This window comes from Anser anser (genome assembly GCF_964211835.1).
Source record: "Anser anser genome assembly, chromosome: 2".
Classification (NCBI taxonomy): Eukaryota; Metazoa; Chordata; class Aves; order Anseriformes; family Anatidae; genus Anser; species Anser anser.
The window spans coordinates 129,200,899-129,215,761 of NC_139721.1; the positions used below are offsets into that span (position 1 = coordinate 129,200,899).

At 38.4% G+C, this 14,863-nt stretch overlaps 1 protein-coding gene across 5 annotated transcripts in view; it reads left to right on the forward strand.

The window, feature by feature from the left end:
* The window catches only part of RAPGEF5 (Rap guanine nucleotide exchange factor 5), a 161,342-nt gene that overhangs the window by 119,450 nt on the left and 27,029 nt on the right, over nt 1-14,863 (forward strand). For all 5 annotated transcript variants that reach the window (XM_083824523.1, XM_083824524.1, XM_083824526.1 and 2 more), the window contains 6 exons: nt 6,473-6,551; nt 7,607-7,751; nt 9,014-9,111; nt 9,857-9,887; nt 10,832-10,910; nt 13,810-13,959. In XM_083824523.1, the coding sequence (XP_083680649.1) occupies nt 6,473-6,551; nt 7,607-7,751; nt 9,014-9,111; nt 9,857-9,887; nt 10,832-10,910; nt 13,810-13,959 (582 nt within the window). The remainder of the gene's footprint in view (nt 1-6,472; nt 6,552-7,606; nt 7,752-9,013; nt 9,112-9,856; nt 9,888-10,831; nt 10,911-13,809; nt 13,960-14,863) is intronic.

Here is a 14,863-nt window from a genome sequence, read left to right on the forward strand (position 1 = left end):
ACAACTGCATGAGTAAGGGCTGTGAACTTGACACTGTAAAAGCTCATTAAGAGTAGTTTTCACAGTTAATTCGTAAGTTAATTCCAGAAGCTTGTTCTTTCAGGCTTTTTGGCTTTTTTTTTTTTTTTTTTCCTTTGCATTCTCCATCTAGGTTTGGTCTCCTCCAGCAAATCCTCAGAGAAAGCTGAACACCTACTTTGCATAAAGTGGAAAAAGACTTGCTTTCCAGTACTTTATCTGTATTTTCTTGTAATCCGATTTAATGTGGAATACAGGTCTAAAAAACCCTTAAATCTTTCTATTATTCTTGCACAACCATTCACAATGGATTTGTACAGTGCAAAGTGAAAGAGATTTGTGTTCAGAATGGTGATAAGCTTTACAAAAAACTACATTAGTTGTTTTTCTTTACAGTTTAAGATTTCACTATTACCCTCTTAATAACTAACAGTACGTGACAGACAATCTGCAGATAAAGGGATAGAGTCTACAGGCACAGAGCCTGTATGTTTGTACCCCTTTATACAGAGCAAGTTACTTTTTGTAAACCATGTAATTATCAGAAACAAAATTATGCATTGTGTATTTAAAACCTTGTTGGCCAGATGTTTTGCATAAATGTATTTTTTCTTAATATTTAAATAAGCATGTAATAACAAATAAAGAAAAATGGAAACAGAAACACCATAGGGTAAGAAGAATGAGATGTGAATAGTTGCTTTGTAAGCTCAGATATGAAAAGAGAAGGGTTCTTGTCATCAGGGCAATTGGTTTGGTATGGAGATAGGAGGATGTGTTTGGCTTATTTTTCACCCATATTTTTTTCTTGGAAGCCACTGAGAAGCAGCAAAACAACAACTATTCAGGATGTAACAGGGTGATCAGAAAACCAGAACAAACTGTAGTTTGTCATCAGGTTATCTCTTCTTGTGGGTATAAAGCGATTAATGACTCAGTGCTGGCATTAGGAGCAGTTATATCTGGCTTAGGTGGATAGGGTGTCTAATATTAGCAATAGGTGTACTCTGAATAGTTTGATATATTGAACATATAATGTAAATATGTATAGAGTATATGTCTGGTGTTCTAGCTGTGATGAAGTGCACAAGTGTGTTTAAACCCATGCTAGTAAATAATATATGGACATACAAATTGATAAGGTAGTTAGGTGTAGCTATCTGTAGCACTGGTATATTTCTCTGCTTCTCCTCCTTTACTCATTTTATGTGATAGATAAAATATTTAATTTAATAAAAATAATATAACTTTTATTTCATTTGTCAAAGACATTTCCTTTAGATTAAGTCTCTTTCCACATTTCTGTAACAAGTTATTAACATCATAATGCTCCCCTGATGCCTTTTACCACTATGCTAGCTTAAGAAAACGTCCAAGTCTGAGAACAGCTTACGCGTCTTGGACATGCCAAAGACATTAAGTATACTGCCTGTACTGGTTTGCTAAAGGTGTACCACGGAGGGTTTCTGGCTACAGCCCTTTATTAATGTCTTTTCTAAGCCTTGGTAATTGATACCCTGTCTAGAGAAGACAGTGGAGAAGAGAGAATAAAATTTGGTGTGTAAATCCATGTGAGAAACCCATTCTACACTCCTGCCATTTAAAATTAAGCATATATAAAAAATATGCCCTCACACTGTGTTAAAATATGTAGAGTTGCCCCCTCATAGAGAAAGGGTATGATCTGTTTAGGTAAGAGGGCACATGAAAAGCAGCAGGAAATCCTCTGATTTTTTGAAGGACATGGGAATATACAATTGGGTGTTTATCCAAATATATGACCATTGACTGTCTCTGGGACTCAAGATCCCTGTTCCCAGCCAGATTGTTGTTGCCATTGAATCCCATCACTGTACACATGCAGTAATGCAGTACAGCTTTAACTTCTCTTGTAGATGTCTTTTCTGGGTCCTCCAGTTGCCAACTTAAAGCAAAAGTTCCCTTGGATATCCACGTGCATCAGGACATCCCATGTCTATATACTGCTCTCTCCATCCCTTACCCATCCTGAACGTATCTTGCAGAAGGACTTGGTGCAGAAAGTCTGGAAGAGGGGTACTAAGAGCTGCCAGTAAAGTTGGTGTCTCTGCTGCCTTTTTTCACTTGGGGGAAGACACACAGCCTGTGAGAACCTGTCTCAGCAGAAGCTAGTGTGAATTGACTATTTAATAACAAATGAGCACAGTGCACTTTTTGTTGTTGTTGTTATTATTTTTATGCCTATGGTAAGATGCTGAGAGCACATGTTCAGTGTGGTGAGATTTACTGCCTAAGGCTGCCCCCAAAGAGCTGCAAGAGCAGTAGCCCATTGAACGCATGCTGTTTCTGTTGCATGTCTCAATGAATCTTTAAAATGCTTGAAATTGTCTTTGAAATGAAATATTCCATAGCTGTAAGCTGACTGCATACTTTGTAGTGATTGCTTAACCAAATAAAGGTAAATTGTGAGGAATAAAGAAAAATTAGATTGATGACTAAAAGAAAATGATTAAATAAAAAATTAATGAAGAAGAGAAATTAAAAAAATAGCATCACAGGCTTTTGTATGAAGACTTTTCTTCCAAAGGCAGCTTTTTTCTTTTTCAACTATTACTGTACATTTTATTCTCACTAGATGCTATAAATACCAGAAAAACTTCTTCTATAAGAAGAATAGGGAAGGTGGTCACAAATTTATGCAGAAGCTGGGACATAGGAAAGTTTAAAAGCTGAGCTACTTCACTGCCATTCTGAGTGGGTGTATGGTGCACTGTAAATAATTAATGATGACTGGAATTGCTGCTTTTTTTTTTTTTTTAACTCTTAAATCAACCATGACTAAAAAGGAAAAAACAGGAAGAATTGTGTTCATAATTATTAGATCAACTTGTACACTTAAAGCCCTTCCTCTTGAAGTGTACTGTTCTAAGTGTCCATTCGGAGCACAGAACAAATAATTTGCTGTGAATAAATTGTCTCATGCTTAGACTTTCTCTCTGTTTGCAGGTTAAGACCAACAAATCAGTAATTGAGAGCACGTTAATCTTCAAAAAGTATTTGAGAAGTCTGCAATTGTTTGAGTTGAAGAGATTATTTTTGAAGAATCAGTGAACACTTAGATTTTGTGTCCTTGCTATGGCATATAAAACCATATTGGAATTATTTTAAATTACAGTGCATTTGAGAAGAAAATACAGAAGATAGGTACAGTGAACTGTACATATCTGTACTTCAGGGAAATACATGCAAGTTAGTACAGATGTTTTAAAATATGAATATTATTATAAAGTCCTTATGTGATGTCTGGTAATAGATATTTAATCTAGCAAAAGCACTTTCATTGCTTACTTGTTAAGGTAATTTAACAGATGAGTGATGCTATTAATGGACCACATGTATAATCTAGACTTTTTTGTTCAAAACGTTCCTTTAGGGTTTACATTTCTAAACAAGTTCAGAGGCAGTTTGAAGAGATGCAGCCTATACACAAACTACAGGAATCATAATGTATTGACTTCTTAGCATTTCCTCTGTATTAAAAAATAGAAATAAAAATAATCACTCTGTGACTTTGCGTTGGCTGAGTGGTATACCTTATTATGATAAAGTCATTAGAAGCTAGAGACTGAACAGACAGAGGTATGTCTGAGTTGAACAGAGCGCTTAGGAAGAGTTGTGGGACATCTGAAAAAATAAACAGTTTTAATTGTCACTTGAGAATTGCATTAGTAATATCTATAACACAGTTTGTGCAAAAAGTTTAAGCAAAAACTCAAGTCATAGCAAAACCAGCCTTTCTTCCTATCCTAACACTTTGGGATTGGAAAAGGATTGATAACAGACATCTGGAAAATACATGATCTGGTATTAAAAATAAATTTTTATATTGGTATTTTAACACCAGTTAGTATGATAAAGTCACACTATTTTGAACAATTCCTCAAGTTCACTGATAAGCAGTAAAGTTTTTCTTCAGCTAGTACTTCATTTCTTTTCTGAATATATGACTATGTATTGCTGAAGCTTTGACATCACCTATATAGAATAGACAGTTGTGGAAATAATCTGTTGTAACTGCATCTTTGACTTCATGAGTATCACTGCACATAGTTTGATCAAGAACTAAAATGAGAGATTAGATGTGGTGGTTGGCTCCAGGAACAACAATTTCAAAATAAATGTTTGTGAAACCTCCAACTTTAGTAACTGCATTGTATCATCCAAAAGACATGCAACAGAATGATTAGATGGCCTTTTAGATGGAGAACAAGCTGTTCACAACAACTTTTTCATTTACTGAGAGAAAATTTTCGTTTTATACAGAGATAATACTTTCCACAGTTTTCAAACAATGTTGGTGAAATATAAAGAATCCGCTTGTTTTATTAGTGAATACAAGGAGCTTTAGCTATGCATCTTCACATCAGGAGTCTTTTAAGAACTACTGGGCAAAAGGCATTGATCTAGTTACGTTATTATTATCTTTTTTCTTTTTTTTTTTTTTATTTTGAATTCTGTGCTGACAGGGTGGGATGTCATTAGGCATCCATTCATGTGATATTCACATGATATCTGGCTCTTAATGATACATGGATGAATTTTTCTTGCCATTCTGCACCTCATCTAAGAGGTCAATTTACTGACAAGGAGGTCCAAGGCAGCAGTGACTGAAATTGGCCTAAATTATTGTGAAATTACAGCCTTAGTATGAAAAGCTGCCAGGTTGCTCTCAGTTACATGCACACAAGCACTAGCTTGGACTGGACCAGATCACAAACAAATAGCTAGGAAACCAGCATATGGAAATGAGGGCACAGCCTTATCTTTGTCCTGTGAGGTGTGTTTTGTCCTTCAATCTTTACAGCTGTAAATCCACCACTTAAATCACAACTGAGTAATTGGTAACAATTAATAACAACTACTATTAGTTGTTTTTTGCTCTACAATAAATACTTCATATATATATATATATCAATAAAAAGTAACCGGAATTTCCTACGTTACCTGTCAACCTCTGCATATGTTCTCATCTAGTAAAGCAGGTGGTGCAAAACTGATTTCTTGTTAAAGGGAGCACAGGGTATTTGCTGAAAGTCAAAGAAATACAGTGAGCACAGACTCCTCAAGTTTCAAGAAAAATTGCATTGTTTTGTCAAAAACAAACGAACAAACAACAACGGTCATTTTTATTTTGGGTGTAAAATGACTGGCATAATTCTCACATCTGTTTGCAGAAAATTAAAAGATTGTGTTGTTTGTGAACAAAATAAAAATTAATTCTGAGATCACACACCATGTATGAGTGATTAACTAGCACTGGAAGCAAAGTTGTTTGAGTTATAGTGCAGTTTTCCTTGGAAGGGACCTCTGGAGGCCATCTGGTCTAACCCTTGCTTAAAGCAGCTTTAGTAAGACCAGGCTGTGGTGCCCCAGCAAGCTTTGAATATTGTTGATGTTGGAGGTTCTGCAGTCTGTCTGGGCAACTTGTCCCTGTGGTTGTCCATCCTCAAAGGGAAAAAAAAAATCCCTTTTATCTGTGTCTGATGGTTTCCTTTTGTCATTACATTACATGCCACTGGCACAAGTTAGACTTTATCTCTACCCTGCCACTGAGTTGTTGAAGACTACCACAAGATTCTCCCTGAGCCCTCTCGTCTTAGGGGAAACCTAGTTCTTTCAGCCTTCCCTCTTGCGACTACTGTGTGTAGTAAAGGTTTGGAAAAATCCTAAAATTAGTGTGGCATAGGAATGAGGAATGGGAAAGCTGCTTTCATGTCTGAATTGGCAGTACTGCTTGTCCTGACAACCTGAGGTCCTACATTGCAGTGGGTAGAAATGCTTTGTCAGCAAGTACCTTCAGGTCATTGTAGTAACTGATAGAAACCATTTGGAGGAATGTCAGAAACAAAAAATAACTTGAATAATGTAATTAAGTAAACCACAGAGAAAATGTCCCAGCACTTACAGTGATTCACAAAAGATTTAACCAGCTAAAGGTTTCAATATGCTTAGTTCATGCTTCTCAAACACTATGCCTACATGTTCATCACAGTACATGGCAATCACAGTTTTCCATCTTCTATTATTAAAAACTTGTCTTGTGAGATTTTAAAACAATTTATCTGGTGGAAAGGTTGCTTGGCTGGAACCATCCAGCAGAACCAACCAGGGTGGTGGTGTTTATGATGAGGATTCTTAGTGCTGAACTGTGGCTTATTTTGTGCATATTCCTACTTGTTGGCTCTTTGAGAATTGAGGATGTGATAGTTAAATAAGGATCTCATCTGCAGTGGAAACATACTGTTAACTGTGTGAAACAGTCTTCAAATCAGTGACGTATTCTGGTATTCTTTAGGCTTTTTTTTTTTTTTTTTGAGTTCCTGTTCCTGCCATGCACACAGGAATAGATAATAGATACTGTCTTCTTCCTTTCAACAATATATTGTACCTTATTCTTTTTTGTCTTCCTCCACAGAAACTCTCCTGGATGACTTCCTTCTCACGTACACAGTTTTCATGACGACTGATGACTTGTGCCAGGCACTTCTGAGGCAATATCCTTTTAAGTGCTGTATTAGCAGGCGTCACACAGTGACACCTATGTTTGTATACTGCCAGGCCTAATTCATAACAACAATGCAAACGCTGTTTTTGTTTAAGGCTATATAAATCTTCATAACTTTTACAAAATAACATTTAAGATCAGGTTAAAACATACCCAGAACATAAATGTTAATTCTTAGAATACCTGTGTAATATACTTCAGGATATGTTAAGAGGAAAAAAAACGAAGAAGTATTCAACAATGTCTGTACCTTTTGTCATTTTCATACAACATATAAATCATTTTGAGGAAAAACATTTTTTTCTCCTATTTCCAATTATTTCCATAAGCTATGGTGTATTGCTTGAATGATCTTGTAGATACAAGATGAACCTTCTTTTTTTCCTTTCTTTCCTTTTTGCCATGAAAGCATAATCTTTTCACTTAATGAAAGAAAGAATAGTGGAGGGACAGGAACAATGTATAAAGTGAGTACTTTCTGTCATTTGGTATTTCTGCTTTGTGAATAGAGAACAATAGTGGAAATAGATTTTTTTAACCCCCCCCGCTCCCTTTTTTTTTCTTAATAGTGTTATTTCTGCAGATAGTATAATTTGTGCAGGGAAAAAGAATTGACTTCCTCTGCTCAGTTTTTTTTGTTGTTGTAATGATGCATTGTCCCCCTTCATACAGACATTCACATTGGCATCTGTGTGCAGGACAAAGGTTCATTCCCACTTCTACAGGAAAGATATGACTCAACATTGTATAACTCCTTTTAAACTGTTTTTACTTTTTATAGTCTTCTCTCTCTAGTATAGAAAGGAAAAAAAATCATGTTGACACAGGGGATAAACTGACATTTCTATCACTGAGTATTTCATTCCAAAAAGTTGAAATTCCTAAAATTTCAAAGAGGATAAATATGCATTTAAAACTGAACAGTTTAGTGAAAAAAACCTTTCATTACTAAACAACAAACAAGGTGATTATGAAGTCTTCTCTGTCACTTGATTTTTAAGTTTCAGTGAACCTTTAGTATATTTTTCCCTTAACCTACTGTACCTATTGTGCAAAGAACTATCAAGGGAAAGAAGATGACTCTGATGTATCCTGTAGGAAACGAAAAGTTTTGCATTTGGTTTCTCAGTGGACTTCTCTTTACAAAGACTGGTTACATGAAGATGAGCATTTAAAACAATTTTTAAAGGTATTGAAACACTTCCTGATGCATTTCAGTGTTGTTTAATTACCATGTTTTGTCTAAAAAGCCCCAACAGCAAAAATTAAAAATGCATAATTTTTCATATTTAAATTTTGTTCTTAATGTCTCTATATAAAGTGTTTTATGCATGTCTCGCCTTAATGTCTTAGAGGTAGTCATGTTGAACATGCATCTGTTATTCATACATTCAGTATGAAAAACATTACTTTCAGGTATGAAACTTATAAAAGTACATGCAGTCTAGAACATGGGGAAAAATTAGGAAGGTAGGAAATAAAACTGTGAAGTTCTGAAGGTTCCTTAGACACACTGGTCTGCCAGAACAGGGTCTACAGTCAGTATTCAGATGATCACAGATGAAGGGCAAGTTTTGTTGTCTTTGTCTGAGGTACTAGGAAGAGTATAATGCTATTCCACAATGTTTGTATATTGAGAACAACGCAGCTTTATGCCTTTTTATTAAATAAGATTCTGCCCTTCTTAGCAAGGATCTGAGTACCAAAACTTTATAATTGCCTCGTGGATTTGCAAATAGCCATGTCTTCACTGGGCGAAGATCCATAAGATCTAGCTGATAGTTTGTTGGTTTTCTTCCTCTTCCCTCTCCCCCCCCCCCCCCCCCCCTTTTTTTCCTGCTGATAAAGAAGAAAAGAAAGTATTTTGAGAGAATTTGTAGGACTGATCTTTCACCTTTCTCGAAAACTCTTGTCTTGTAACTGGAGATCTTCTTGAGGACCTTTTTGCTCTGTTCAGTCATTCACTCAAAAAAATGAATGTTGAACTAAATTTGAAGAAAGTCTTGACTCAATTTAAAATGTCTGCATGAGGAAAAGTGAAAGAGAACATTGAATTTGAAAGTCTAAGTAAGTCAAATTATTATCATTTTAGATGAGTGGTGATGGTGTGGTTTGTTCTCAAGCTTCTGAATGGATTCTTCAGAAGTAATTCACATTTCATGTAACAGCCACAAGTGCCATTTTATCTTTCTGTTTGTAGATTAATGAGTTCAACATTTTACTTTTTCACTTGGTGTTGATAAAAAGAGTGCTTCTCTGAAGACAAACTGAGCATTGGACTAGCCTGAAAATTTAAATAGGGACATTCTCTGCTGATGGGTCTTGCATAAAAACGATGAAATTTATTTCAGTAGGCTAGTGCCTGAATTGATTTAGACTACTGATGTGACACCTTAGATTTATTTTTGAGTTATCAGATGTTTGCAGATACTATTTTATTTTATTTTGTAGACGATATACCGGAATGTGCTAGATGATGTGTATGAATATCCCGTTCTTGAGAAGGAACTGAAGGAATTTCAGAAGATACTTGGGATGCATCGTCGTCAGTAAGCATTGATTATATTTGTGATCAAGTCTCATTTTATATAGACTGTAATTTATTTTTGTTGGCATCTTGCTGGAATTCAGTGAAGATAAGGGGATGAGTGATACAAGTACTGTATTCATTTTTACAATTCATCTTTTCTTTAAAGTAAAGCTAGGTTATTCCATTTTATCTGATGTTTGTTGGGTGACGTGTGTTGTTCTACAATCGCTCCCATCAATTTTGGTTGTGATGATTTCCAAGTAAAGTAATAACATGTGGAAAAACTGGCAAAATGTAATTCAGAACCAGCAGTCTTTGACTTCAAATGATGCATTCTCTCTCCTTCTCTCCCCTGCAGTATTGAGAAGCAAATCTCTTTTGCAATGGTTGTGTTAGGGTTACTGTTTTACTAATAATTACTGTATTTGTGAAAGATATTTCCTCAGCACCTTTTTCTAACAAATGGAATAATTTCTGTGATTTGTCCTTTTGGGAAATGGAAAGAGCTGTGACCCTGGCTGCCACTGGTATCAGTGTCCTCTGGGAACTCACAGACTTTCTTTTTTCTGCATTGACTTTGCAACTCACAGAAGAGTTTTCTGGTTGAGTCAGATGCCCTTAGCTTTCACTGAAGGAGCTCTGCAGCTATTCTGTGGTGAACATTTAATGTTAAAAAAAAGCTTTTTTGTGTTGTAAACTTAGATAACTAGGACTTCCTAATCTTTGGATGGAAAGAATGATTTGGATTTTCCTTTTTGTTTCAGCACTGTAGATGAATATTCACCACACCGAAAGGTAACACAAGCCTGATTCTTGCTGGTTGCTAGCTAACTTACAATCTCACTTTCTTTCCCCCTCCCTACTTTCACATCTGTTCTTGGCATCTCAGTTGAAAGTGATGGGTGGCCAAAAACATGACAGGTTGCATCAGTGAGGCTGGACCTGCAACATTGCTTAAGGATTTTTTTTTTCTGCCAGTGTAGCCTAGATATCAATTGTGTGAACTAACCTGCAGTGGCTGTGACAGTATTATCATTTTAACAACACGTCCTGAAATGTCAGTGTTGAATATTTCAAACAACAAAGGTCTGGGAGCACATCCTGCATGGCTGGATAGATGCAGCAAACCTGGGCAAACCAGCCTGAGCACAGGTGTTGACTGCAGGTGGCAAGCAAACAGAGTAAAGGGGAATTTGTTGTGACAGGGACAGAGAAAGAAAGAAAGAGAAGAACATGGATTTGTCTATTTAACCAGAGGTAAAAGATGCAACGGGAGAATGTTTATGTATGAACTGTGCAGAGGTGAACTGCTGAGCTAGTGAAGTCTTCTGGACTGAAGCTGTAGTGTGTAACAAGCTTAAAATGTTACTGTGCAAATGTAGAAGGCAGAACAGTGGAATTGCTAGCTAGGCTGATTGGTACATAGGAAATGTATATAAGAATAAATGCATAAGAAATGAGCTCTGTGCGTGACTACAAATAACCTTGAAATGTCGAGGCTGCTAGGCCTAGGCACATCTCACTTCCTCAGAAATTCCCACCTTTGCCATTATTTAGTAAGGCAACTCCCAGATTACTGATCCAGGAAAGGGTGGGTGGATTTCCTATACAGAAACCTCTTGGACAGATGTATGTGCTGAATGCTATATTCTGTGAATAACTGCTTTGTAAAGGGCAGGAATGCAGAGAGTCATTGTTGTATCTTTTTTTTTTCCTTTTCCTCCCCCACTCCCTCACAGAATAAAACCTTTTTCCACCAGTTCAGTCTAAAGGAGAGCTGGCTGCAACACAGAGGAACCATGAATGAAGCAGAAGAAAGTAAGTATGACTGAAAGAGTGAGGGGAAAAGCCTAGTGCACTGCCTTTAAATGTCAGGGCAAAATTGTTTCTGAGTAAGGGCTGCCTGTAAGGTACACTTTATGAGATGTATAGCTTCTGAACAGGACTCTAGGGCCACAAAAGAATAAAGGTTTGGCTGTATGAAGATTGCCCTTCTGCCTCCTGCTTTGCAGGGTTTCAGTGGTGGGATGATTCCTCAAGGGCTTTCCCCCTGCCCAGTTCCTCCAGTGGTTCTGTGACAGGCCTGTGTGTCTCATGGGTGAGGCAGCCTATCCACCAGACGTTATTCCTGCTCTGTGTCATGGTTTCGGTCTCTTGACTGAGACGTTGGGTGCAGGAGGTGAATGAGCCTGTCAGGTTAAGTGGGGCAGGATCTGCTAACTCTGAGAGCTGGTGTAAGTTCCTTCTCTCCTCAAAAACCTTTGCTTGTGGAGGGAGAGCTGCCACTACGCTTTAATGTCAACCATTTCAAAATACGACTTCCCTTCATCATTGGTAATGCAATAATAAAGTGAAGCTGTCACCGTCCCGTAATGCCTGCAAGAGGAAGGAGGCAGAGAGAATAACACCATGCACATGAGCAGAGAACAGGCAGAAAGACCCTCTCCTGGGAAACATCGCCCTTTAACAACAAATCTTTATTCCTCCTTGGGAACAAAACTCCACAAGTTCATGTTGAGTCAAGATATTTTTAGTGCTCATTTGTGACATGGCAAAAAACAGCTCCATTAGTGCCAAGTCTTTTTCTACACTATGTTCTGCTGATAGATAGACTCTTTCTGTGCCTTAAAGTCTTCTAAAGTTAATTTGAGGTTTAGGCTGACGAAGCTGCTTCTAAAAATGTAATTTCTAGATGAGAACACCCACATTCATTTTTCTTCTTAAAAAGTCTGACACAGCTCATGAGTAGGAAAGGTACTGGCACAAGAGAGGGGACAGACCCCATGGCCATAGGGACAAGAAGAGTAGGACCCAGCAAGGGCATAAATTGCTTTGCTCTCTCTCCTTGTGAGGATGAGCCATGGAAGACGCTGCGACTGAGGGATTGAAATAGAAAAAGTGGGGCTGGGGAGAGGACAGAGAGATGCCTGGGTGTGACAGAGGGAAATGGTATGGGCTGTGGAGTGCTGTCAAGAGATGGTGCTTGTAGAGGATGGGTTTGTCCAAGCCACACCATGCCTTCTGCCCTCAGGGGCAGAGGTCAGACCAGAAGCATTTTATCTCCTAATGTAAGTGTTACCTCTCAGGGTAGTTTACAGCCCATGCCCACAGCCTCCTGGTGGCATTCCCTCCTGCATCGCACTGCGGGGCAGCATAGGCTCCTGAAGGGATGACATGGTCCATGCCCATAAATATCATGGATTTGTGGAGGGGAAGAACATCAGTACAATGGTTGTTCTCAAGGACCTGGTTTTGTAGGTTGGTTCAATGCTAAATAAAAGATATGTCAACAGCTCAATTATAAGTTAATATATTGCTGTCACCTTCCCCTCCCAAATGGCAGAGGTGGAGATTTCAAACAAATTCACTGTAGGCAATGGAGGCCAAATATTCATGTCAGATTTATTTTTTTTCTACCTTGTAATTTAGAGTGCATTTTGATGTATCTATCTTTTCACTAGTTTTATGCATTCTGAAGAGAGATTCTAACACACGATGAGCACCTGATTTACTGTCTGCCAGCAGATATAGGTTAAGAAAAAAATTATAAAATCAAATGACTTTTCTTCCCCAAGGTTAAATGTTAAGTTCCTCCTTCCTTCTTATCTTCGTTTTTCTTTTCTACAACACAAAAAAGATGCTCAGTAAGATAGAGTTCTTAACCACTTCTGGCATGGTCTCAGTTAATGACAGTGCCTTGAAGCCATGAAGATTTGTACTACAGCCAAAATTGCTACATACATTAGTCAGTAAAAATACAACATTTCTGGAGAATAGTATTGTCTTATACTGTCATGGTAGCAGTCTATCTGCAATAAGCACTTAAGTAGAAGAAAATGAAAAGTTTAAGCACTTAAGTGAGTAAGGAATCCAGAGCTGTGGCAATTCTCATTAGCAGATGTCATTTTTGAAACATCTGTTCCAGTCTACAGGTCTGTTTCCTTTTAAGTATGGCAGCTGTATTTCAAATATCTGGCTACTGCAAACTCAGAGAAAAAAAAAAAAAAGTAAACCTAAAATTCTGGGGAGCAGAGGGAGCGTACATCATTTTCATAGCAGAAACAAAGTACTGCATGAGCTGACCACAGCATTACCAGTGGGAATCTCCCTCCCGGAGCCTAAACAACTCTTGGACTTCTGTGGAAGTTTTGAGCCCAGGGAATTTCTCCAAACCAGTCCCTTTTATGTGTGCCGCAAGTGACTCAGGGAGAGTTTCAGAACAAATTGAAGTGCTATTCAGGCAGCCTCTGCTGGTGCTAAAATACCCTGGCAGTGCATGTAGTTTAAATGTTTCTTGAGGAACCTACTGCTCCAGGTGAAAGTGGAGGGGCAAAATAGTTTCTGCAGCAGAAGAATGGTGATTTATCTGAACCTAAAAGGAAGGGGCAAAAGGTGGTAACAGCTGAGTTTGCAGAGAAAATAGACAACAGAGGAGGTTGCCTGCTATGCATCCTCATGGTAGGAGCTCTTGAGTAGGTGTTGCTGACATGCATCCATGGAGATGCATCTGTTTGTCCCTGTCATTTCCCAGGAAGAGGGGTTGGCAAGGGGGATAATGGTGATGTTTGGTTCTTAGTTTCATGTCCCTGTTGGGCAGGGTGAGGCAGCAGCCCTTCCTGCAGCTGGGGCATCACAGAGGCTGGGGCTGCAAGGTTCTCCCCCCCGTTCTGCTGGGGTCTCTGACTGCTGCTGATCCTGCCTTTCTTCCTTCATGCAGTGTTCTGCCGTGTGTATATAACGGAGCACTCCTACGTCAGCGTGAAAGCTCAAGTAACCACTTCAGCACAGGAGATACTGAAGATTATAGCGGAAAAGATTCAGTACCCAGAGGAGGAGCTGGCACTGGTGACAGTCACGTTCTCTGGCGGTAAATAGCACTCCTTCATCCGATTGCTCACCTTGTAGTGCATCACCTTAAGGGAGGGCTGACATTTTCTGGTGCAAGGATACAGCTGTTCCTGCATGGGCCCACAGCTGGGTGACCAGGGAACAATGAGGAGCTGCGTCCCAGAGTCATTCCCATGGCAACAGCTCATTCTTGGCTCCTGCCGGATGCGGCGTTTCCACGCTGGGAAGGGAGTGCAAAGGACTGTCCATATCTATCAGTATTACAAGATATTTTTTTTGTTCCCCACAGATAAATCTACTTTCACGTCTAAATTAATTTGGAAGGCAATGAGGCATGGTTTGCTTTTAAAATATAAAAGGGAATAGCAAATACTGCATGTGTGGCTGCTTTCTTATTTACAGCATGGGGAATGAATATTCTCCAGGAGAAAGGAGGGAGACATGTATTTGCACAGTCAAGATACTGAGAGCAATCTAGCAATATTTCGTAGGTAGTCTTGCTTATGACTGACATTTTTTGCCTGTTAGTTCAGTGTTTCTCATTTACCAGGAAAGGCTTATTGTCTTTCTGTGGAGGATCAGACTGCTTGTGGGCTTTGGGACCAGCCAAAAGCCAAGATTTTGTTTGGTGTCTGTCAGGCCTCAGAATCACTGGTCGGGTTGTTTTCCTCATTGTGGTAACTTTTCTTTGTCTCTTATTGAAAATAAAGGAAGCAATGTAACTGGATACATGGAAAGGACAAGCTGGACCGGCAAAGAAGGGCTAAGACTTGAGAATGCCTGGGCCATACTCTCAGCCAGCATTAGCTGGTGTTGATTCCTTGAGACAAAGGGCAAACCTGTAAAGATATTGCATTCAGTCTTACTTCTTTGAAATATAGACAAATGCTCGCTTGTTCTGTTTATTTATCTGATTCAGAAGT